Source organism: Bos taurus, chromosome 22 (genome assembly GCF_002263795.3).
Source record: "Bos taurus isolate L1 Dominette 01449 registration number 42190680 breed Hereford chromosome 22, ARS-UCD2.0, whole genome shotgun sequence".
Classification (NCBI taxonomy): domain Eukaryota; kingdom Metazoa; phylum Chordata; class Mammalia; order Artiodactyla; family Bovidae; genus Bos; species Bos taurus.
Genome location: NC_037349.1, coordinates 59,832,609 through 59,857,343, shown reverse-complemented (window position 1 = coordinate 59,857,343; position 24,735 = coordinate 59,832,609). Strand labels below are relative to the sequence as shown.

Below are 24,735 nucleotides of genomic sequence, written 5' to 3'. Positions count from 1 at the left end.
GTGAGTTCCCAGGTGGGCCTCTCGTGTCTCAGGGACAGTGAGGAGACCTGGCTGGCTGGCTGGCCAAGCCCTGGGCAGCTTAGCCATCCCTTGATCTTCATACACTGAGACCTAGCTGGAGCCTCCCCTAGGTGGCATGGGCTGTGAGGGACCCTTCCTGACTCTGGTGCCCGAGTTGTGATGCCTGTCCAGGGCACAGGGACAAGCTTTGATGTCCTTATACGCTGAGTTCAAAGTGTCTCCTGGGCATCTCTGCTTGTTCAAATCTGTGTCCAGGTGAGAAGTATGTTTGTCCTTGACAGACTTTCGGGGTTTGTGGGACCTGACTCCACACCCCTGAAGTAGATGGAACGGGAAGACAAAAACTAGAGTAATAAGCAGGGTGGAGCCCCGCTCTCTGTGGCCACAGGGCTGTCAGTGGACGGTCTTCGTGGTCTGAGGCGTCGTGCAATCCTGCGATGGTGTTTCAGGACATGATCCAGCTCTGGGAGATGGTCGTGTATGGGAGACAGAGGTGTCCAGCAGACGGTGTTGTTCCAGGAGGAGGTGGTGCATCAGGAGATGATGATGTTTAGGAGATGGTGGTGTCCAGGATTTGGTGGTGCTCTGGGAAACTGTGGTGTCTTGGAAGAATGGTGCTTCAGGAAAGGTGGCGCTCCAGGGGAAGTGGGGTCCGGGAGATGGTAGTGTCCAGGGAAAATAGTGTTCTGGGAGACAGTGGTGCTCCAGGCGACAGTGAATCCAGGTAAAATGGCGGTCCAGATGATGGTGCTCGGGACTGGGTGGTGTTCCAGGAGACAGTAGTACTGAAAAGATGGTGGTGGGAGACTGGTGCTTCAGGAGAGAGTAGTATGCAGGAGGTGGTGGTGTCCAGGAAACGGTGCTGCTCAGGAGACGGAGGTGTCCACGAGACTTTGGTACTCCAGGAGATGGGGATGTTAGCAGAATATGGTACTCCAGGAAATGGCAGAGCTTAGGAGAGGGTGCTACTCGGGACGGTGGTGTTCAGGACACAGTGCTGCTGAGGAGACAGTGGAGTCAAGGAGTCTAGTGCTCCAGGAGACAGTGGTGCTCAGGAGACAGTGGTGTCCAGGAGATAACAGTGCTCAGAAGATAATGGTCTCCAGAAGACAGTGCTACATAGCAGACAGCGGTCTCCAGGACTGTGTCCGGGAGACGGTGGCGCACCAGGAGACAGTATATCAAGAAGACAGTGGTGCTCCAGGAGACAGTGGTGCTTCAGGAGATGGTGGTGTCCTGAAAACAACGATGCTCCAGGAGAAGGTGGTGTCCAGGAGAGTATACTGCCCCAAGAGATGATCATGCTCCAGGAGACCACTGTGCTTAGGAGACAGTCACAGTTCAGTCGCTCAGTGCTGCGACCCCATGGACTGCAGCACGCCACGCTTCCCTGTCTATCACCAACTCCCGGAGCCCACTCAAACTCACGTCCATTACATCGGTGATGCCGTCCAACCATCTCATCGTCTGTTGTCCCCTTCTCCTCCTGCCTTCCATCTTTCCCAGCATCAGGGTCTTTTCCAATAAGTCGGTTCTTCGCATCAGGTGGCCAAAGTATTGAAGTTTCAGCTTTGGCATTAGTCCTTCCAATGAATATTCAGCAGTCTGAATATTGGCTCTCCTTGCAGTCCAAGGGACTCTCAAGAGTCTTTTCCGGCACCATAGTTCAAAAGCGTCAATTCTTCGGCACTCAGCTTTATTTATAGCCCAATTCTCACATCCACACATGACCACTGGAAAAAACGTAGCTTTAGTATCCGAGATAATATGGTACTTCAGGAAACAGTAATATTCAGGAGAGCGTAGTGCTACAGGACGTGCTGGTATCCATGAGACAATTATGTTTAGGACACACTGGTGTTAAGGAGACTGGAGCTCCAGGAGACAATGATTCTCAGGAGATGGTGGTGCTCAGGAGACGATGGTGTCCAAGAGACTGTGGTGGTCCATGAGTCGGTGGTATCCAAAAGAAAGTGGTGCACAGGAGAGAGTGAAGTCCAAGAGACAGTGGTGCTCCAGGAGACAACTGTGTCCAGGAGACAGTTGTGTCCAGAAGACAGTGGTGCACAGAAGACAGCTGTGTTTAGGAAATAGTGGTGGTGCAGGAGACTGTGGTATTCCAGGAGACAGTGGTGTTCAAGAGATGGTAGTATTAATAGACAGTGGTGTTCCTGAAGATGATCATGTCCAGGAGACAGTGGTGTCAGGAGACAGTGGTGCTACTGGAGATGCTGGCATGCAGGACTGTGGTGCTCCAGGAGATGGTAGTGATCAGGAGACCGTGGTGCTCTAAAGATGGTGCTGTCCAAATGACAAAGGTGCTCCAGGACACGGTGGTGTCCAGAAGACAGTGGTGTCCGGGAGACAGTGCTCCAGGAGAAAGTCAAATCTGGGAGACTGTGCTGCTCTACAAGATGATGGTGCTCAGGAGAGCCATGATACTCAGGAAACATTGTTGCTCCAGGAGATGGTGGGGTCCAGGAGACAATGCCGATCAGTAGCCATGGTTCCCAGGAGAGAGTGGTGCAGAGGAGACAGTGGTCTCAGGAAATGTTGCTTTCCATGAGACAGTGGTGCTCCAGGAGAAAGCAGTATCTAGAGGACTGTGGTGACCCAGGAGACGGTGGTACTCCAGGAGAGTATGGTGCACAGAAAGCATTGTTGCTACAGGAGACAGTGGTGCTCCAGACATGGTAAAATCCAGGAGATAGTGGTGCTCAGGAGACATTGGTGTCCAGTAGACAGGAGTTTTACAGGAGATGGTAGCGCCCAAGAGACAGGGGTGCTTAGGAGAGGATGGTGTCCAGAGACGGTGGTACCCAGGAGACAGTGGTACTCAGAACATGGTGGTATTGAAGGGAATATGGAGCTCTGGAAGTCTATGGTGTTCACGAGATGTTGTTGCTCTCAGAGACGGTGGTGCTCAGGAGAAGCTACGTCCAGGATATAATGGTGCATAAGAGACATATCATTAATCTCAGATAAGCAGATGTCGCCATGTCTACGGCAGAAAGCAAAGAACTAAAGAGCCTTTTGATGAAAGTGAAAGAGAAGAATAAAAAAGTTGGCTTAAAACTCAACATTCAGAAAACTAAGATCATGGCATCTGGTCCCACCAGTTCATGGCAAATACATGGGGAAACAGTGGAAACGGTAAGAGACTTTATTTTCTTGGGCTCTAAAATCGCTGCAGATGGTGACTGCAGCCATGAAATTCAAAGACGCTTGCTCCTTAGAAGAAAAGTTATGACCAACTAGACAGTATATTAAAAACTAGAGACATTACTTTGCAAACAAAGGTCCATCTAGTCAAAGCTATGGTTTTTCCAGTAGTCATGTATGGATGTGAGAGTTGGACTCTAAAGAAAGCTGAGCATCGAAGAATGGATGCTTTTGAACTGTGGTGTTGGAGAAGACTCTTGAGAGTCCCTTGGACTGCAAGGAGATCCAACCAGTCCATCCTAAAGGAAATCAGTCCTGAATGTTCACTGGAAGGACTGATGCTGAAGCTGAAGTTCCAGTACTCTGGCCACCTGATGCGAAGAACTGGCTCCTTGGAAGAGACCCTGCTGCTGGGAAAGATTGAGGGCAGGAGGAGAAAGGGACGACAGAGGATGAGATGGCTGGATGGCATCACTGACTTGATGGACGTGAGTCTGAGTGAACTCTGGGAGTTGGTGATGGACAGGGAGGCCTGGCGTGCTGCAGTGTGTGGGTTCGCAAGGAGTCGGACACGACTGAGAGACATTGGTGTCCAGTAGACAATGGTGCTCAAGAGGTGGTGGTATCTAGGAGACCATGGTACACAAGAGACAGTATTATGCATGAGACAGTGGTGATTTAAGAGATGTTGGTGTCCAGGGGACAGTGGTGCTCAGGAGACGTTGGTTTCCAGGACATGATGCTTTTCCAGGAGACTGTGGGTCTCCAGGAGATAGTGGTATTCAGGAGACCATGGTGCTCAAGGAGACTATGATGCTCAGGAGACACTGTCACTCTGGGAGACAATGGTGTTCAGGAGACAGTGGAGTTCAAGTGAGAGTGCTACTCAGTAGACAGTGCTGCCAAGGAGACAATGATGCTCAGGAGACAGTGGTGTCCAGGAGACTGTGGTGCGCAGGAGACAGTATTCTGCATGAGACACTGGTGTTCCAGAAGATGATAATGTCTAGGAGACCATGGTGCTCACAAGAGAGTGCTGCTCAGGAGAAAGCGGTGTTCAGGAAATCGTGGTTTTGAAGAGATGGTACTCAAACAGCCTGTGGTGCTCAGGAGATACTGTTGGTCTAGAAGACAGTGGTGCTTCGGAGAGGGTCAGGTTCAGACAACAACGGTACGCCAAAGACAGTGTTGCCCAGGAGACAGTGGTGTCCAGGAGACCATGGCACACAGTAGTCAGTGTTCTGCATGAGACTCCGGTGCTCCAGGAGATGATAGTGTCCAGGAGAAAATGGTGCTCACTTTCCAGTGCTTGCCAGGAAGCAGTGGTGCTCCTGGTTATGGAGGCGTCCAGGAGACAGTGGTGTTCAGGAGATGGTGTTGTCAATAGACACTGGCGCTCCTGGAGACAATGGTGTCCAAAAGACCATGGAACTCAAGGAGGCGGTGATGTCCAGGAGACCGTGATGCACAGGAGACAGTGTTCTGCAAGAGACACAGGTGCTCCCAGGAAAGGGATATCCAGGAGACTTTGGTGCTCTAGGAGACAGTGGTGCTTACTAGACAGTGCTGCCAGGGAGACAGTGGTGCTCAGACAATGGTGCTGAGGAGACAGTGGTGTCAAGCAGACAGTACTTCAAAGGAGACAGAGGTGTGCATGAGAGAATGTTGCTCTAGAAGAAAGTCATGTCTAGAAGACTATGATGTTTGAGGACACAGTGGTACTCCAGGAGGCTACAATACTCAATAAACATTGTTGCTGCAGGAGGCAATGGGCTCAGGACGGTGGGTTCCAGGAGCCGATGGTGCTCAGTAGACAGATATGCTCCAGGAGACTGTGGTGCTCCAGGAGATGATGGAGTACTCAGGAAACATTGCTGCTTTGGGAGACAGTAGACACAGGAGATGGTGGGGTCCTGGAGACGGTGGTGCTCCAGTAGAAATTGGTGTCTAGGAGACTGTTATGGTCCAGGAAATGGGGGTGTTCCAGAAGAAAATGATACTCAGGAAACTTTGTTGCTCTGGGAGACAGTGGAATCAGGAGATGGTGGAGTTCAGGAGACAGTGTTGCTCAGTAGACATGGTGCCTAAATGACAGTGGTCCTCCAGACACTGGGGAGTGCTCCAGGAGACTGCTGCCAGGGCTCTGGTGGTTCTAGAGACAGTGCTGTGCAGGAAACAGGGGTGCCCCAGGAGAGAGTGGAGTCTAGACACTGTGACGCTCCAGGAGACTGCGGTGATCCAAAGGTGGTGGGATCCAGGAGACTGGTGCACACAGACAGCGGTGTCCGGGACGCGCTTTTGTTCAGGACATGGTGCTGTCATGAGACTGTGGTGCAGGGTACTGAGTGAGACAGTGGTGGTAGAAGAGAAAGCGGCGTCCAGGAGACAGTTGTGTCCAGGACAGATGTTGGTTCAGAACACAGTGGTATACTGGGTACATGTTCAGGAGACAGTGGTGTCCAGGAGACAGAGCTGTCCAGGAGAGAGAGTGCTCTGGGGACAGTGGCATCCTGCAGACAGTAGTGCACAGGAGATGGGTGTCCAGCACAGAGTGGTGCTTCAGAAGACAGCGGTGCTCAGGAGACATTGCTGCTTCGGGAGACCGTAGACGGTTGGATGGCATCACCAATTCAATGGACATGAGTTTGAGTAAGCTCCGGGAGTTGGTGATGGACAGGGAGGCCTGGCGTGACAGTTCCAGGTAAGCTTCCCTCAGGATTTTGAGCACACCTTTCCTTCTTGCAGTCTAGTGTAGTTGACTAGAAGCCTGACGAGAGTCTGTTCCCTGTTGCTTTGTAGGCAGCCCATTTGTCCTCCGAGAGCTGGCGTGTCCTGAGAGTGAGGCTGGGGCTGAGCCCACCGCTGTTCCCAGCCTGAGGGCTCCTTCTGTGAGGCCTGGACTCGGGGTGTTTCTGTCTTGTTGAAGATGACAGTAACCTACCGACACTGATCGCCTTTACCCCTTAGCTTATTTCCCTTTTGCTTTTGCTCTGATGACTTTTCTTCAAGCTGTTCTATCAAAAGTTCACATACATTGAAATGATTTTTAGTTTCCAAGAACTGTTCTTTTACTTAATTTATATTGTAATTGAAGGATAATTGTTTTACACAATTTCGTTCTTTTCTGTCAAACCTCAACATGGATCAGCCGTAGGTCTACACACGTGCCCTCCCTTTTGAACTCCCCTCCCATCTCCTGCCCCATCCCCCTCGCCCAGGTTGGTACAGAGCCCCTGTTTGAGTTCCCATTCCCGTTGGCTCTCTAGTTTACATACGGTGATGGAAGCCTCCATGCTACTCTCGCCGCACGTCTCGCCTTCGCCCCCGCTCTCTCCATGTCCAAAAGTCTGTTCTCCATGTCTGTTTCTCCATTGCTGCCCTGCAAATAAATCCGAGACCTTTGCTTTTTAAAAGACTGCTTGCCTTTGTTACTCTGCTCTTGCTTTAGGGAAGCGGTGTGTCTGTGTCTTTCTGAGGCGCTAGGATGCGTTGCAGCGTTGTCTTCTGCCCTCTGAGCTTTGGGTTCTGTGTCCTCACTAAACCCACAGCACTTCCCTCTCCTTGATTCTGACAGAGAGAACTTCCCTCTTCCACTGCTGACTTTCCTCTTTATTTTGGTTGAGAGGTTATCTGATTCTCTGAGCTCATCTGCTTTCCATGTTAACAGAAATTTATCTGTGTTTTTAGACTTTTATTTTCATGGTGTAAAACAGTTGTCTCTTTTGTCAGAAATTTGGGAGGAGGAGGAGGAGGAGGCTGAGCAGCTCAGTCACCCCCGTAGACCTTTCCCAGCCCCGGTTCTACGGTGTTTCAGAACTTTGATGTTTATTATTATTATTACTTTTAGCTTCCGTAAAATTTCATTCTTTAATTAGATAAATTAAGATTTTTAGTTGGAGTTTTATGTTGGTGACGTTTATTATTCTGAAACAAAGTGGGGCCGCCAATGTCTGTTGCTACCTAGATGTAGACTCTGACATTTTGAATGAGTTTCCAAACAAACTGGCCTGTGCTTTTCACATCTCGTTGAGAAGACAGATGTCCCAGTCTCCAGGAGGCGTCCGTTCTCAGGGGCTGGTGGGTGAGGAAGCACTCCTTCCCCGCCAGCAGTGGCGCTGAGAGCACGGGAAGACTCCAGACACTGGGGCTCAGCCTCTGCCCTCTGCCTCCTGGCATCATTCAGTTCAAAGCAGGAGCACCGGTCAGGGATGGTGGTCATCACCTGCCCTGAGAGGGTCCTCAGACTCACATGGAAGACCCCCACCCCAGCCTGTTAGGAAAGGGGTGAAGCGTCATGATGGTTTTCAGGGGAGAGCGCAGACGAGGAGCCAGAGAGACACGGAGAGCCGGCTGCCAGAGCGGGGCGTAGATGGCCGCAGGCCCAGTCCCTGGGGCTTGTACACCGGGGCGGGGCGCACCACGTCGTTCCCATGAAGGAAGTGAGGGCCAGCCTGGGGCTCGTCCCCCAGCCCTATCTGTCCCCTCCAGTCCAGCCTGTTGCCCACGCCCTTCCCACGTGACCCACTGTCCACCGACCTCCCCACCATCCCCCTGAGGCTCTCTTGGATTTTTTATCATCTGCTCAGCAAATCCATGAACAATGAAGCTCTGGAATGAAATCTCCCTCTCTGTCCACAGATTATGCTTTTCCGGACCTGACTGAGAAGGCGGATCCCACGGACAACACGGGCCAGAGTCAGGAGACACCGAGTCTTGCCTCCCCGCTGCCCGGGGTGGACCTGGTGGGGCCGCCTTGGCACATGGCCCCCGGAGAGGAGGAGGAGCAGCTGCTGCCAGTGACCGGACCCCAGGAGGGCGCCCGAAGGCAGGCCCTGGGCTTCCTGCCGGTGGGCAGCAGCCGGGCCCTGGAGCCCCCTGAGCACCGGCCTGAGGAGTCAGGGGACCAGGCAGCCTCGGGGGGGGAGGCAGGCAGCAGCATGGAGCCCAGCCTGTCCCTGCCTGGGGTCAGCCTGAGTCCGGTGACCCTGAGGGGTCAGGACATGGCTGGCCGCGGGCCGGGGCCCACAGTGCTGCCGGCCGCAGGGCGCAGCAGCGTGTCTGAGGCCCCTCCGGAGCCCAGTGTGGAGGCCGCTGCTGCAGCTGCGGGCTTGGCCGGCTGGCCGGGCGCGGGGCCGTCCCCCGCTTCCTTCCCTCAGACGGTGGCTCCCGGTGGGGCTGAGGGCCCTGGCAGAGACGCCCTGCAGCCCGGAGGCTCGGCCTCTCTCCCGCTGGCCCCCGGAGGCACAGAGCTGACACCTTCTTCTGTGACTCTGGGGCGAGATGACCTCAGGCAGGAGCCCCAGGAAGGGCCAGCCAGGGCAGCTCCGTCCAGAAGGCCCTGGGACTCCACGCAGGTAGAGTGACTGTGCGGGGCGGGGGCGGGCAGGAAGCAGATTCTGGGGGCACTGCTCACGGCCCATCAGTGGCGTCCTCTCCACACTGGCCCGCCTACCCCCAGCCTTCCCCCCTCTCAGTTCAGGGTCCCCCTGCTTGTCACAGCTGCTGGGGGGCACTCCCGCCAGCCCCCTCCCCACCACAGCCCCCCACGTGTGCCGCCACCCTGCCATCCTCCCCACCCCATAAGTCACTCTCACATACCCCCAGCCTGGCCCACCCCGGCCCCAGAAGAAAAGGGGTGGTCCTGGGCGGTCAGCCTGGTGTCCGCCCACAGGTGCACTGTTCGCCCTTCAGAGCATTCCAGTTCCCTCTGCCCTGGAGCCTCTGGGCCCGCGCCTCCTGTCCCGAGAGAGCAGGTTGTGAGCTTTGGCTGGGCCGGGGGCTGTCAGTCGTGGAGGTGACGCAGCTGGTCTGCCCCCCAGCCGTCACAGCCACACTCGGCCTCGCCCTCCTCGCGTCTCCGGGGTTTCCACTCAGACTCCTTCCAGACCCCCTCTGTGTCACTGCACAGGTGATCTGCAAAGACTGGAGCAATCTGGCCGGGAAGAACTACGTCATCCTAAACATGACTGAGAACGTAGAGTGTGTGAGTGCCGGTGGGTGGGCGGCCGGGCCCTGGGGGGGCTGCGGGGGACGAGCTGCTCCCACCAGCGCCTGAGAAGAGGGCTCCCTGGTTTTAAGTCCCCAGGGCTCTTTGTGCCTACCCCCTCTGTTTGTGACTTTGTGCACAGGGTCACGTCCCCGGGGCTCTTTGCGCCTGCCGCCTCTGTCTGTGACTTTGTGCACGGGGTCGTGTCTTTGCAGGTTGCTTCTCCTGCGTGTCGTCAGTTTTCCACCTGCATCCTCTCTCAGGTGTCTGCTGGGGTTAGTTTGGAGCTGTTTTTAGGAGGGCTGGTGCAGCCTGCTGGGGGGCTTCACTGAGCTTCTCCGGAGGGTGGTCTGGCTGCGCCGTTTGATCTGAGAATGTCTTATGTTGGTGTTTTTAGGTCCTTCTTCCTGGGTGAGTAGGATCTTGGAAAGAGGAACTTTGTCCTACCTGACGGTGTGGGGCTGGTCACCGGTGTTCTGGAGCAGGTGCGAGAGGGCTCTTGTCTGCCAGTCAGGACAGGCGTGCCTGCCGGGCCGTTCACTAGCTGCGCTCATCTGCAGCGTGAGCCTCTCCTGCAGTTGGCTGTGGTCTTGTGCCAGGAGAAGGGATGTTTGTCAGCTCTACAGTGTTGGGCAGGGGGCGGGGGGATCGCCTAGGGATGCAGTGCTTTTCCAGCAGACTCGGAGAGTCGTCTTGTTCCAGCACTGTCCTGGCGCTCCTGTTCTCCCCTTACATCCGCCCCTCCTGTCCTCCCCTGAAGTTCACTGGCGCTCCCGCCCTCCCCTCCCATCGTCCCCCGGAGCTCACCAGTGCTGCACGTCCCGAGCTCGCGGGGAGTGGAAGTGTCCGTGTGACTGCATCTCAGCTCTGCCCGGGCTGGCTCAGGATCTGCTCTCTGGGCTTGCTGAATTGGGAAACCGACCCGCCATCCGCCCACTTCCGGTGCCCAAGCGTGTGGCTTCTGCCTCCTCTGTTGTTTTGTTGTGGCTTTGTCTTTGTGGTTTCAGACCTTAAAACACAACCTTCCTTCTTCTTTAGTGAATTTGGGGCGGGGTGGTGAGAGTACATCACATATTTAATCTGGAAGTGACCAGTGAGATACTCACTTCTTCCCAGCATCTTTATAAACGGGTAGATTTTGACTTCATGGGTGTGCTTTAACCCAGGGCAGTTCTTAATCTCATGCATGCTCAGTCTGTTAACTGGATAAAATGCATGATGCGAGGGCTGTGGGTCGAGTTTATTCAGTGTCTGAGCACGGAGGCCCCGAGGAGCTGCTCGGAGAGGGAGACACTGAGCCGGGATGGCGTGAATTTTGGTGAAGGAGCTGCTTGCAGCCGGGATCTCGGGGGGAGGCTGCCGCTGGCCTTGAGGGTCTTGCAGTTCGTGACTCTGGTGCTTTGCTGCATGTGGGACAGAGCGGGAATCTAGGGCCAGCGACGTTCTTCTTCAGTATGCGTGTTGCCCCTGTGGGGCCCAGGTGTCCAGACACAGCCTGCTTCACCCGGCTCTCCTCTCAGAGGGCTCTTGTAGTCGCGACGCCAGCGGCCAGACTTGATCCTGTGGAGCTGAGTGGCGGGCAGCCTGCTTTGTCCGCACCCGTTTGGCCAGTGAGTGCCTCTCTAAGTCGGCTTCTGAGCCCTTTGACCAGCCTGTGAATGTCTGATAGCCCCGGCTCTCCTCTCTGTGCTGTTTGTTTATCTGATGGTGTCAGCTCAGTGGCGCCGTTGCGTCAGGCAGGCCTGTTGTGGAGCGCGGCCTCCAGCACGCACGGGCTCAGGACTTGTGGTGCACAGGCTTGGCTGCTATGCAGCGTGCACGGTCTTCGTGCCCCCAGCCAGGGCTCAGCGTGTCCCCTGCACTGGAGGGTGGAGTCTCTGCCACTGGACTGCCAGGGAGGCCCTGGTGTCGCTGCTTTCAGTGTAGTGGGTGCTCCAAGCTCTTCTTGTATGTCCCCTTCCTCCGACCCAGAATTGGCGTTCTCCAAGCGGCCTTCTGGCTGTTTATGGATATGTGGGGCCTTGAGACCCAGGAATTGGGGTGTGCATACGTGGATAATGACGTCTAAAGTTAATGTCTCTTTTTCTTCCCAAACAACACAAAGAGATTAAAATGCTTTCTGTTTTCCCTGGTTTTATCTGCTTTGTTGTTCTTCTCATTTAATGTTTGTGTGCAGTTCAGTCACTGTCGTGTCCGACTCTGCGACCCCATGGACTGCAGCACACCAGGCCTCCCCGTCCATCACCAATTCCTGGAGCCTGCTCACACTCATGTCCATCAAGTCAGTGATGCCATCCAGCCATCTCATCCTCTGTCGTCCCCTTCTCCTTCTGCCCTCAATCTTTCCCAGCATCAGGGTCTTTCCCAAGGAGTCAGTTCTTCGCATCAGGTGGCCAAAGGATTGGAGTTTCAGCTTCACCATCAGTCTTTCCAATGAATATTTGGGACTGATCTCCTTCAAAATAGACTGGTTGGATCTCCTTGCAGTCCAAGGGACTCTCAAGAGTCTTCTCCAACACCACAGTTCAAAAGCATCAATTTTTCTGCTCTCAGCTTTCTTTATAGTCCAACTCTCACATCTATACATAACTACTGGAAAAAACCATAGCTTTGACTAGATGGACGTTTGTTGGCAAAGTAATGTCTCTCCTTTTTAATATGCCATCTAGGTTGGTCATAGCTTTTTTTCCAAGGAGCAAGTGTCTGAATTTCATGGCTGCAGTCACCACCTGCAGTGATTTTGGAGCCCAAGAAAATAGTTTCTCACTGTTTCCACTGTTTCCCCATCTATTTGCCATGAAATGATGGGACCAGATGCCATGATCTTAATATTCTGAATGTTGAGTTTTAAGCCAGCTTTTTCACTCTCCTCTTTCACTTTCATCAAGAGACTCCTCAGTTCCTCTTCACTTTCTGCCATAAGAGTGGTGTCATCTGCATATCAGAGGTTATTGGTATGTGTGACATCTACCTAATTAGCCATTATTGTGGGATTTTTTTTATTGTGGTAGAAATCCTAGCATAAAATTTACCATCTTGATCACTTTTGAGTGTACGGTTGTATTAAGTGTGTTCACATTATTGTGCAGCAGAGCTCCAGGACTTTTCCGTCTTGCAAAACTGAAACCACCCCCATTAACAGCTCCGTCTCCCCCCCAGCTCCCCTTCTGCTTCCGGTCTCTGAACCTGGCTGCTCGGGGCCCTGTGTGTTAGTGGGTCGCACACGATCTGCTTTTGCTGTGACTTGGCTTGTTTCACTGAGTGTCACGTCCTCAAGGTTTATGCTGGGTGTAGCAGGTGTCAGAACAGCCTTCCTGTCTAAGGCTGAGCAGTATTCCAGTGTGCGGAAGGACCACGTTTTGCTATTGTTCACTTGTTGACAGGCGTGTTTCCGCTGTTGTGGAGAATGCTGCTGTGAATGCTGTGGTGTGCACATGCCTTCCCAGACCCCTTTTTGAATTGTGTTGGTGTGCGCAGAAGGGGCTTGCAGGCCACCTGGTGATTTTATCTGTAACTTTTGGAGGAGCTGCCACACAGTTTCGTTCCGCAGCCACACCATTTTCCATCGCCCCAGGCACCGTGAGGAGTTGTGTGTGGACGCAGGGCCCGGGCACTGGCTGGGGTGCTGCTGTGGCCGTTGGGGAAGGTCCCCTGCCCGGGGAGGGCTTGGCAGGGAAGACCGGGTACGCCTGCGCCTGCTTGGGGGCATCCTCACGCCTCAGGCTGTGGGGACAGCCGGGGAGGGCGGCTGTCGGTCAGGAGAGACCAGCACAGCCTGAGGGCCACACCGCCTTCCAGACTGTTCCTCAGGGAGCCTCCTTGTGGACTTGTGATACCATGAATCAACCCTGCGTGCTTCTGAATGTGACAGAGGGGGGCTCCTCGAGTGTGGTGTTCTGTTCTAGCTTCTTGCACTTCAGCTCCTGCTTTCGGGAGCTTCTGTGTCCTTGCGCGCGTGCGTTCACGCTCGTCTTCTCTCTGTCCTTCTGGCTGGTGGCGGGCCTTTGAGGAGCTTCATTCCCAGGCTGCTGTGGGTCTGCTGCTCTGGAGGCTCTGGGGTCTGCACGTTGGCGGGCGGGCACCGGGCACATTCTGATGGGCGCCGCAGGTCACCTTGGCCAGGTGCTGCCCAGCAGCTTCCCACGGTGGCCCAGCAGTGTGCTCCTCCGCGGCAGCGCCTGGCGCTCGGGGGCTGCTGGCTGTCTGCGTTGTTTCCCAGTTTAACCATTTCGCAGGCCTCACTTTGTGGGTTATTTTGCATTTCTCTGATGATCAGTGAGATTGAACGACTTGCCGTACGTGTTTGAGCCTCTTTTCTGTGAAGTACCTCATCAGATCTTTTGCTCACCTGGCGGCCGGGCTAGCTGACTTTGTCTATCGATGTCTGTAAATCACTTATGCATCGTGGATGTGAAGCCCCCGTTCTGTGTATGTTGTGCGAACGTCTCCTGCTCCGCGGGCTGCCTTTTGACCCTCTTGATAGAACCCTCTGATAAGTGGAAGACCTTTTTTTTTAACTTCACCATAAAATAGTCCAACTTACCAATTTTTTTTCTTCATGGTTAGGAGTTTTGGGTCCAATTTAGAAATCTTTGCCCACTCCAAGGCCATGCTTGCTTCTGAAAGCTTTCCATGTAAAATGCACCTGAAATGGACTTTGGTGTGGGTATGAAGTATGAGTCCAGGCATGGTTTTCTTTTCTTTTGGGACATCCAGTTGTCCCCGCACTTGTGGTTGAAAAAGTAATTTTAACCCTCACAGAAAGTCTGCGGTTTTAGGACCAGTGCCCACATTCTCAGATGGGAAACCGAGGCTCAGAGAGGAACAGTATTTTGCTAAACGTCACAGAGCTGACAAGTGGCAGAACCGAGATGTGAACCGACACAGGATTCCAAAGCCAGTGCTTTCCCCTCAGTTCCCGTCTACAGAATGCATGGTGTGAAGTTAGGCTGAGCTAGCCGGCCTCCTCGCAGGTGACCCTGTGGCTCTCGGGCTTGAGCCAGCCAGACATGTGGGCCCCAAACATGTGAGGTGTGCTCAGGCGGTGTGTGACCCTCACCCACGAGGGGGCCCAGAACACGCGCCCCACTCGGGCCCCGTGCACACACGCCCACGAGCGCGTGTGCACGCACACACCGATGGTGGCAGCCGTTCCAGGGGCTGGGGCTTCCCTCTGGCTCACTCAGGCATCTCCAGGCACCAGCCTCTCGCGAGCGCGGAGCTGAACCAGCTCCTGTGAGGCTGCGAGTCTGAGGCTGGTAGGAGCCGTGCCTGGACGTGCCGTGACAGCAGGACGCACGTCATTCTGAGGGTGTGACAGCCTCGCTGCTTAGCCTGGGCTCCAGCAGAAAGGTCGGGGCCCACACGGGTGGCAGCTCCGAGGCTGGGCGCTCAAGAGAGGCAGGAGCCGGGGGTGGCAACTGCCCGTGTCCGAGAGGGGAGGTGCTGCTGGGGGGCACCACCAGGCCTGGCGAGGGTCTCTCCCAGGCGGCCCCATGGGGACAGTGACCGGCTGGGAGTCAGGAGCGAGGCCTCCTGCGCGTGCTGAGTTCCTGTTTGCCGCCAGCCGCTTGGTCTTAAGTTGTGTAATTCCCTGTGCACAAGGGGAAGGAGACCTAAGCAGGAAGGAGTGTCAGGTGGGAAGGGGGTCTCCCCGCCCCCAGCCAGGGCCCGAGCGCTCTGGAGCCTCTGCTGGTCCTCCTGCTCCCGCTGCAGCCCGCCAGGGCACAGACGTCCTCCCTGACTCCCTGACTTGGGGCCCTGTCTCTGCAGTGAAAGGCGAGGGCCAGCCTGGGCCGGCCGCCTGCCCCCTCTCCTCCAGCTTGTCCCAGCTCTCCGTCACCTGCCGCATGTGGCCCCTCGGGCCCTGTGTGGGTGCGTCTGTCCCCCCAGCTCACCTGTGAGTAGCCCTGGGCAGGCCCTGTGCTCGCCCTCCTGGGGGCGAAGGCCAAGGCAGGACTAGGTGGACTCGGGTCTTGCACCCCCCGCCGTCCCCCATGGTCCCCGGGGCTCCCGGAGCAGCCCCTCTGGACAGCCCCCACGGCCCTTCCCAGGTGGGAGGGGCTCGGGGGCGCTGCCCCCAGCAAGTGAGACTTCTCTCCGCCCTCAGGAGGTGTTCCGGCGGCACCGGGGGCTGCAGCTCCTGGCCCTAGTGGAGGGCGTGCTGCCCCGGCACGGCCGCGGCCGCCACGGCGCCTGGCACATCTCCCTGAGCAAGCCCAGTGAGAAGGAGCAGCACCTGCTGATGGCGCTGGTGGGCGAGCAGGGTGAGTGGGGCGAGGCTCGGGGCTCTGCAGGGCCTACCTCGTGGGTCATGGAGAGGTGGGGGGGGCGGGGGGGCAGAATCGGTCGGGAGGACTGCAGGCCTATGTGCCGCGTAGGGGGGAGGGGCTGCGGGGGCGCAGGCGGGGGTCTGAGGGTCAGGGGTTGAGCGCCTCATGGCTACCGCTGTGCTGACGGTGCCCTCTGCACAGGCGTGGTGCCCACGCAAGACGTGCTGTCCATGCTGGGCGACATCCGCAGGAGCCTGGAGGAGGTAAGAGCGCGGGGTGGTGGAGGCATGGCTGGGCGCGGCCTGATCCAGCCCCTGAGGGGCATGGAGCCACCCGCAGCCGCCTTGTGAGCCCCGTGAGACGGCAGGTGCGGACCCAAGCCACGGAGCGGGGTGGTCAGAAGAGGGCACGGAGCGGAGGGAGCCTCGGGGGTCTGGGAGGGTGGGTGGCATTCCCTGGGTGAGCAATGGAGAAGCACCGTGTCTACTCAAGGAATACTGCAGAGCCTGGTGGGTGAGGGAACACCGCACGTTCCCAGAGTTTGGGAGGCCCACCACGCGCTCCTGGGGACCTGGGCTGAGGGGACAGGCTGGCAGACCCCTCCCCGCGCCACCCCCCCCCCCACCAGATGCACCGTTACTCACCTCCCCCCTTGAGGACAGCCCGTGTCCTCCAGGCCCTGTCCACTCACTGGCATCCAGGCCCTTATCAATCCCCTTCATGCCCACGGGCCTGGAGTGTCCACGGCAGAGCTGAGGTACGCGTGCCATGGGCCCCCCTCCTATCTCCTGCGTGCCAGGCCGAGAAGGGCGGGGCCAGGGAGGCTCCGTCTTGGTGTGGGGCTTCTCGATAAGTGCATGGAGTGCTGAGGGCCAGACTGGGTTCTCGCTCGGGCTCATTGCCAACCGGGGCTGTGAGCAGGGAAGAAGCCCTGTTGAGTCCTGCTGGTGCCCGTCTAGATGAAAGCAGAGAGGAGATGCCCCCACCCAAGGCACGGCCCAGACGTCCCATGAGACACCATGTCTGCACCACCTGGGGGCGGGGCTGGCTGTGAGCTGTGGGGTTCATGACAGGGCGGGGCTGGTGGGCTGCGCCTTGAGTACAGGCCCTCCTGCCTCTTCCCACCCAGGGGTCTGGGTCTTCTGGCTTTACCAGACGCTTCATTCAGATGGATTTGGCAGAAAGGCACACGGGGGCTTTATTGTTGTTTTAGCAAAGAGTACCTCTTTAAAATACGCCTGTGCTGTTTCTCTGCCCCACCGGTCTCAGTGGCCGTGCTTGCGGTCTCAAGGTTGATGCCTGTGTGCCGGATCTAGAGCTGCGGCACGACGGGGTTTAGTTCCCTGACCGGGGTGGAACCCGGGCCTCCTGCATCGGGAGTGCTGAGTCTTAGCCACTGGACCGCCAGGAAGGTCCCTGGGCTGGGTCTTTGGAAATACACAAGTGGGCAGATTTTTGCGTGTGTATTGGTGGTGAATCCAGCAGGAAAAACTGAATCTTGGTAACGTAAAAAGTGGAAGAGCACTGGAAATGCACAGATCATTCACAGGAAGAGGAGCTGATTCCTGGCCTTGGAAAGGAGGTCTGCAGCAGAAAGTGGCCCCCCGGGTCTCTGCTCTGCAGGTGGCACCCCTGCCCGCCCCGGCACCTGTCATTTGGGGATGGCACCTCACTTTCTCTGCTCCCGGGGCCTGAGACGCTGACTGGAGAGAGTCTGCCCAGCCCAGGGGGTAGGGGGGTGGGGCACAGCAGCCGCTTGGCCAGGGCCGGCTGCCCCCCCGAGACAGCCCACAGTGTGGGAGTGCTGGGCAGCTCAGTGACACTGGTGGCCATCCCAGCAGGAATAGGAGGCTGGGGGCAGCCTGGGACGTGGACACCCACCCTCAGGTGGGAACTGAGTTTGCGGAGCCTGGTGGGCAGGTGTGCAGTGGATAAAGTGCGGAGGCCCCCAGCTGCCCTGTCTGCACCCACGTGGGTGGGGCAGTGTGGTCTGTGACAGCCAGTTCATGGCGGCCTCTGGGGATTGGGCACCCCCAGGTGGGCGTGGGGCTGGACATCAACCACAGTTGCGTCAGAGCCACTGCAGGCCTGCTAGAGGAGGCTGGGGCCCTCCGGCTAGGGTGCTGGGCTCAGGCAGGGTCCTCTCCCAGCACAGGTATCAGGCCTGTTCCCATCCCTGAGCCCCAGCCCCATAGGCCCTGGGGGAGCCCGGCACCCCAAGGCCCCAGCTAAGGAACCGGGCCCCTCCCCCCACCCCCAGATTGGCATCCAGAACTACTCCACCACCAGCAGCTGCCAGGCCCGGGCCAGCCAGGTGCGCAGCGACTACGGGACGCTCTTTGTGGTGCTGGTGGTCATCGGCGCCCTCTGCGTGGTCATCATCGTGCTCGGCCTTCTCTATAACTGCTGGCAGCGCCGGCTGCCCAAGCTCAAACACGTGGTGAGCCGGCCTGTGTGGGCGGGACGGGGCCGGGGGCTGCTCTGAGGTGCCCGCAGGTCGGCCATCTGAGGCTGTGTTCTCGGGCTGGGAGGGGGTGACTGCAGTGAAGCGCTTGTGCAGAGGAAGGCACCAGCCTCCCTCAGGCGCTGGAGGTGCAGGGTGTGGGCTTTGGGCCGCAGCCCCAGGAGGAGCCCCTTTAGAAGGCGTGGGTGGTGAGAAAGGGGTCCGCTGGTGTCCGGGGGTGGGGCCCTGGCTGCTGGGTGGGAGGCTCAGTGGTCATCTGAAAGGGTTAGAGCTGGGGAAGCCGCGGACCAGGGCCTTGCGTCATCAGGGTCCGCGGGGTCAGGGCCGGCAAAGGGCCGGGGTGGGGGCGCGGGGTCCGGCGCGCTCGCCCAGCGGCCCGTCCCGCCGCAGTCGCACGGCGAGGAGCTGCGCTTCGTGGAGAACGGCTGCCACGACAACCCCACGCTGGACGTGGCCAGCGACAGCCAGTCGGAGATGCAAGAGAAGCAGCCCAGCCTGAACGGCGGCGGCGCCGTCAACGGCCCGGGGGGCTGGAGCGCGCTCATGGGGGGCAAGCGCGACCCCGAGGACTCGGATGTGTTCGAGGAGGACACGCACCTGTGAGGGGCTGTGCCCCGCCCGGCCCTCGGCGCAGGGCCCCCCGCTTTTCCTGACTCAGGACGCACCTCGGCCCCGCCCCCGCCCCCGCCCGACGTCCCTCGAGGCCGCCCCGGGACCCCATTAAAGCCGTCCGGAGAGCACGCCGGCCCGCGTCCCCTGCGCGACTCGTTCTTGTGCTGGGCGGGGGTGAAGGGGCAGGTGGGCTGCGGGCGGGGCGCCGCCTCCCCCCTCGCCCGCCTCCTGCCCTCTCGGCCCTCCCCTCCTCTCGGTCCTCCGGTCGCCAGGCGCCGCTAGGGAGCGGGCGGGGCGGGCGGCGCGTGTTTATATCCGGAGGGCGGGGCGGGCGGGGCGTGTTGATATCCGGCGGGCACTGCCGCCCGAGGTGGCTCGGCGTCTGGGCGTCTGTGCCATGGATACCTGCGATCTGTTCTCCAGCTGCAGGAAGGGGGACGTGGGCCGAGTGCGGTGAGGACGCGTGGTCCCCGGGAGGGCGCGGGGGCGGTCCGCGGAGCGCCCGCTGGGGGTTGGGGGAGGGCACGGGCCGGCCCAGGCGTGGATCCCCGCCCCCAGCCGGCGCCCGGGCTCCAAAGCAGGGCCCTTCTGGTCGAGGAATTCCTCCGAGCGGGGACGCGGGTGCTGGCGTGAGTTGTCCCGGGGTTCCGGTGGGCTTAGGGTTAGGACTGTGACGCGGACGCCCGGAGGAGGAGCAGAGGGTGGAGAGAAGGGAAGGGCCCGGCGGTCAGACCCTGGGGGCGGGCCTGGGACCCCCGACGGGGCTACTCTGATGAGCCACGGACCGGTGCTGGGAACGTCTGGGGCCGGAGTCAGGCTCCGGTTGTCGGAGAGCCTGGGCGCTGCCATCGCCGTCACCGCGGCCGCGCCGGAGGGGGTGCGGCTTGTTTGGGAGGTGAGGCGCTTAGTGTTTCCCTTCTCCGTCCTCCCCTGGAGCCCTCCCCGGGGCTAGTCCCGACTTGCGAGTCCTGCTGTCTCGCTGGGCTCCTCCCCAGGTCGAGTGCCACTTGGGGTTTACTTGGTAGCCTCCAAAACCTGGTGCTCTTCAGAACACGCTGGGTCCCTCCCACCTGGGCATCCTCAGTGGCCCTCCCTACCCCCGCCCGCCGCCCACCTTCTGGAGTCTGTCGCTTCAGTCCCACGCCTCCGGGACCCTGCAGGCCTCCCGCTGGGCGGCCCCTCCCAGCGCTGTCAGCCGGCGCTCAGCCTCTTCCGCGCTGAGGCCCCTGAGGCCTACGCTCCCACGCCCACACCCTGACCTGGCTGCTTGGTCTTCAGCGCCCGTCCTGCTCGGTCTCTGCCTCACCTGCCCTCACCGGGGAGGCTTCCCTCCTTCCCCTCCCGCGGGTGTTCTCTAACCCCCGTCCCCCGGCCCAGGTACCTGCTGGAGCAGCGAGACGTGGAGGTGAACGTGCGCGACAAGTGGGACAGCACCCCCCTGTGAGCGCCGGGCCTGGGGGGCGGGCGGGGGGGCGGGCGGCGGGCGGGCCTGACGGCGCCCTCCCCCATCCCCTCAGGTACTATGCCTGCCTCTGTGGACACGAGGAGCTGGTGCTCTATCTGCTGGCCCACGGTGAGTGCAGGGTGGGCACGTTCCTGCACCCCTCGGGGTGCTCTCAGAACCGGTCTCCGGGGCCCAGCTCAGCATCTGCCCAGAGCCCGGGAGGCCAGTCTGACCGGTGTGAAGTCCCGCAGGGCCTCCCAGCCGCGTCTCCCGCGAGCTGGAGAACCTGGCCGTGCCCGAGCTGCCCCGTGAAGTGTGCCCCTCCACCCCCGCAGGTACCACTGCTTTTCCTCGGGGCCTGGCCACGTGCCGTTCCCTCTGCTCTGCTGGCTCTTTCCCAGGGGTTCGCTTAGTTCAGATCCCTGCTCCTCGTCTGCCCCGGTGCCTCCATGGCCACCCCTGTGGCAGCTGCACCACAGCCAGCCTTCACCTTCTTCGTTTTCTTCAGAGCCCCTGACCTCACTTGCTAGCCTGTGTGTGTGCTTCTGCCCCTGGAAGCCCCGTTTTCTGCGGGCAGGGGACCTTCTGTCTGGGGTGTGTCCCCGGGGCCCAGCATAGGCCAGGCCGGCCTCCAGGGTGTCTGTGCTCGGTGGCGTGCGCCCGGGGCCTGGCGGGGAGGGTGCTGGGGGCAGGGCAGTCCCGGGGCCGTGTGTGTGTCTGTGTGTGGTGGAGTGAGCAGCTCCCCGTCCCCGGCCATGGCAGGCAGCCCCAGGCCCCGCTGACGGGCAGCTCTGCCGCCCTCAGGAGCCCGCTGCGAGGCCAACACCTTCGATGGTGAGCGCTGCCTCTACGGCGCGCAGAGCGACGCCATCCGCCGGGCGCTGCGTGACTACAGACAGGTGACGGCCTCCTTCTGGCGGCGGGACCTCTACTACAGTTTCCTGCTGCGGTGAGCCGGCCTGCCGGGGCCTGCCGGGGCCTGCCGGGGCGGGCTGTCCGCTGCGCGGGACTCTGAGCACACCACTGGCCCCGCCCACAGGCTCTTGGAGCAGGGTCTCCACAGCGACGTGGTCTTCGTGGTGCACGGCAGGGCCTTCCGGGCGCACCGCGGCGTGCTGGGCGCGCGCAGCACCTATTTCGCCCACATGCTCGACACCAAGTGGAAGGGCAGGAGCGCCGTGGTCCTCAGGCACCCCCTGGTGCGTCAGCGGGCGCGAGGGGAGGCGCGCCTGGCGTGGCCGTCCCTGACCCTGTCTCTGCCCACAGATCAACCCCGTGGCTTTCGGGGCGCTGTTGCAGTACCTGTACACAGGTGAGCCGTGCTTGGTGGGCAGGGGCTAGGGCACCAGACGTGGCCTTGGGGCCACCGTTTCCCTCTGGGTTCGTCCGCTGCGGTGGGATGGCCCAGTTGCCTCCTCCGTCAGCTCGTCCACCCACGGTCTGAGGCCCTCTCGCTGTCCTGGGGCCTGAGAGGTCGGACGGCAGCCCTGTAGCCAGTGGTTGGGCAGATGGACCACCCACCTGGGGGTTTGGGGGGCAGCCACGGCTTCCTCAGTCCGCGAGTCTCCCCCTGCACTGCCCCCACACCCAGGCTGCCTGGACGTCGGCGTGGAGCACGTCAGCGACTGCGAGCGCCTGGCCCGGCAGTGCCAGCTATGGGGCCTGCTCGGCGGCCTGGAGGCCAAACGTGAGTGGGGCCGTTCCGCCCTCAGGCCCTGGGCTCGGGCGGGCACCTGTGGGCCGCCTACCCCATGAACCCGCGCTCTTCCCCGCAGAGGCGTCTAAGCCGGGCGTGTGCATGAAGGTGCTGACCATCGAGCCCCCCCAGGCGGACCTGCAGCTGCGGGAGGACCTGGCCCTACTGGCTGACTGCGCCCTGCCCCCTGAGCTCCGGGTAAGGTCCCGCCCTGGGCTGCGGCTTAAACCCAGAGCCTGGCGCTCTTGTGTCTAACTGACCCTGGAGCAGCGTCACATTCCAGGGTGAGCTAGGAGGGGCCCGGCCTGGCGCTCTCCCTCCTGCCTGCCCTGAGGCTGCCCCGCCTCCCCCCAGGGTGATCTCGGGGAGCTGCCCTTCCCCTGCGATGGCCTCAGCAGCTGCCCTGACGTCTGTTTCCGTGTGGGCGGTTACGACTTCCTCTGTCACAAGGTACGCGGCTTCTCCCGCAGACACCCGCCCAGCCCTGCTCCCGGGGCAGCCCCTCCTGAGCCCAGCCTCCCGCAGGCCTTCTTCTGTGGCCGCAGCGAGTACTTCCGGGCCCTGCTGGACGACCACTTCCAGGAGAGTGAGCAGCTGGAGGCCTCGGGCGGCCTCCCGGCCGTCACCCTGCACAGCGTCTCGCCCGAGGTCTTCACGCATGTACTGTACTACGTGTACAGCGACCACACCGAGGTGCGTCACACATCCGACCGGCGAGGGGAGTGTGCGCCGTGTGGACTGCTCCTCCAGCCAGAGCACGCCGGGGACCCCAGGATGCCTTCAGCTACCCCAAAGGCAGCCGGCGTGTGTGCAGTCACCGTCATAGAGACCCCAAGAAACAGCAGCTGAGGAGGAGGGCTTCTCCTTCTCTGCGGTGATGCTCAGGGCAGGGACAGCACCCCACTGGGAGGGCTCAGTGGTGGACAGCACCCTCCGTAGGCTCCCGTCACGCCATTCCTGGACAAGGGGACGCCCAAGCAGGGGCCTGCCCAGCAACAGCAGGCGCGGGTCTCAGGGCCGAGCCAGCCTGCGCTGTGAGCCCCAGGGACCCCGTCTTCAGTCTCTAGGTACCCTCCCTCACTCTCTGTCCTTGCAGCTGCCACCCGAGTTGGCCTACGACGTGCTGAGCGTGGCCGACATGTACCTGCTGCCGGGCCTGAAGCAGCTGTGTGGCCGCAGCTTAGCCCAGCTGCTGGACGAGGACAGCGTGGTGGGGGTGTGGCGTGTGGCCAAGCTGTTTGGCCTGGCGCGCCTGGAGGACCAGTGTACCAAGTACATGGCCAGGGTCATTGAGAAGGTGAGTGTGGGCCCCGGGCGGCCGGGCCTGGGCGGAGGACAGACCCTGATCCGGCCTGTCCACAGCTGGTGCAGCAGGAGGACTTTGTGGAGGCCGTGCGGGAGGAGGCCGCGGCTGTGGCCGGCCGGCAGGAGACGGACTCCATCCCGCTGGTGGATGACATCCGATTCCACATGGGCAGCCTGGTGCAGACCTGCCACGCCATGGAGCAGGCCGCGCAGCGCCTGCGGGTGCTGGAGGAGCTGCTGGTGTCCATTGGCCTGGACTGCTGACCACCGCACACGGGGCCATCAGGGAGCCGGGGGCATCCCTGTGGCTGCAGAGGCTCCCTCCTCTCTGCCTGGGGCCCCGGGATGCTCGCCTGGGGCCCCGGGATGCTCGCCTGGGGATGAGGTCTTTCTCAGCACAAACCAGCCCCCGAGCTCCGGGGCTGGGCACCACTCAGGGCATCCTGGAGTGAGGGTCTCTGAGGGCCTCACTCCATCCCCCGCCCCTCCTGCCATGTCTCCCTGGGGGAGCTGGCTTCTTTGCACAGAGCTGCCATGAGGGGGCCAGAATGTCAGTGTGGCAATAAAGCTTGACTTCACTGTGGGAGCCTGTGTGCCAGGACTGGTTAGGGAGCCTCATTGACAAGAGATGGTGTTGGCTGGGGCCCTGAGACCTGCCTGCCGGGACCGGCCCTCTGCCAGCCAGGCTCCTCTTGCTGAGGTCAGCCTGTCCCCCACCCTTGGGGGCCAGGGCAGATTTGGAGGAGCCAGCAGTTGCTTCCCTGGCGACAAGGGGAGCCATCTGCGATCTGGTGCGCGCTTAGTGAGCCCCGCTGTTCTTACTGCTGTGGGGCTGAGGACAGAAGCCACTGTCTGTCTGACCTCAGCCTGGAGCCCAGCTCCCCATGACTGCTTCTAAGCGAACGGTCGAATCAGTGTTTAGACATGTTACTGGGAAAAATGATCCGTGCGTTCTGTCCCAAGCCTGGACCCCAGCAGTGTTCACATTTGGGGAAGTAGGCCAACCACCAAGAAAAGACGCAGTGACGGGGGAGCAGCTGTCGGTAACGCGGGGTGTGCCCCGAGGAGACGGCCTGACGGCGCAGCACGGGCCGCAGGCAGGGATGCTGCTCAATCATCCCAGGGGGCCCTGAGCACAGCCATGGCCTATATTCCTGTGAGAATTGTCGGCATTTGGGTCGCTAATGACGTTAAAATATCGCTTATCTTGATTACCCAGGTTTTCGGTGCTCAAGTTTGTGCCCAAGGCAGGTGCTTCACTTGCCTCACCCTACTAGTTCTGGCCCTAACCCCAAAATAGTTCTTACTCCTCCTGTAGTAGCCTTCTCACCTGCAGGAATGAAGGCTTTGGGTGTGTGCTTTGTTCCACCTGGAAAACTGCCTAGCCTTCAGGGCCCCGTCTCCCTGCAGCAGGCTGAGGAGGGGCTGGGGGCGGCAGAAAGCTGGGCATGCGGTCCCAGGGCTGGGGGCCGCCTGCCTTCCCGGAGCACAAGTTCTGAAGTTAGCAGCAGCTGTCACCTGGGTAAGGTCTGAACCGCTGCCTCAGGTGGGGATGAAGGGAGAAGCTTCTGGAAGCCTGGCTGCGAGTCCCATTGGCGACCCGTGCCACGACAGCTGGGCCCTGGGCTGGAGCCGCAGCGCCCGTCCTTACGGTGTGTGCGGGGCGGCGCTGCCAGCCCCCAACGCTGGTGTGCGTCCCAGGGTCCTGAGGGGCCCCTGCAGGAGTGGGGTCCACCCACTGAGGCTCACTGTGCCCTTGCCGTCTGGGGGGGC

The 24,735-nt window shown here is 59.9% G+C and overlaps 2 protein-coding genes across 10 annotated transcripts in view; both read left to right on the top strand.

Moving 5' to 3' along the window:
* The window catches only part of PODXL2 (podocalyxin like 2), a 49,227-nt gene extending 30,575 nt beyond the window's left edge, over window positions 1-18,652 (top strand). For both annotated transcript variants that reach the window (XM_024983128.2, XM_024983129.2), the window contains 6 exons: window positions 7,822-8,537; window positions 9,092-9,166; window positions 15,279-15,435; window positions 15,643-15,704; window positions 17,702-17,881; window positions 18,296-18,652. In XM_024983128.2, coding sequence (XP_024838896.1) covers window positions 7,822-8,537; window positions 9,092-9,166; window positions 15,279-15,435; window positions 15,643-15,704; window positions 17,702-17,881; window positions 18,296-18,508 — 1,403 coding nt within the window. In that variant the 3' untranslated portion in view covers window positions 18,509-18,652. The remainder of the gene's footprint in view (window positions 1-7,821; window positions 8,538-9,091; window positions 9,167-15,278; window positions 15,436-15,642; window positions 15,705-17,701; window positions 17,882-18,295) is intronic.
* Window positions 18,653-18,855: 203 nt separating this feature from the next.
* ABTB1 (ankyrin repeat and BTB domain containing 1) lies at window positions 18,856-23,548 on the top strand. 8 transcript variants are annotated; one of them, XM_059879552.1, is made up of 13 exons: window positions 18,856-18,970; window positions 19,895-19,957; window positions 20,035-20,090; window positions 20,213-20,296; window positions 20,766-20,860; window positions 21,001-21,160; window positions 21,228-21,273; window positions 21,553-21,648; window positions 21,737-21,855; window positions 22,012-22,107; window positions 22,183-22,350; window positions 22,754-22,954; window positions 23,020-23,548. In XM_059879552.1, exons 3-13 carry the CDS (start codon window positions 20,040-20,042, stop codon window positions 23,224-23,226), a joined length of 1,323 nt encoding a protein of 440 aa, XP_059735535.1. In that variant the 5' UTR covers window positions 18,856-18,970; window positions 19,895-19,957; window positions 20,035-20,039; the 3' UTR covers window positions 23,227-23,548.
* Window positions 23,549-24,735: the final 1,187 nt, after the last annotated feature.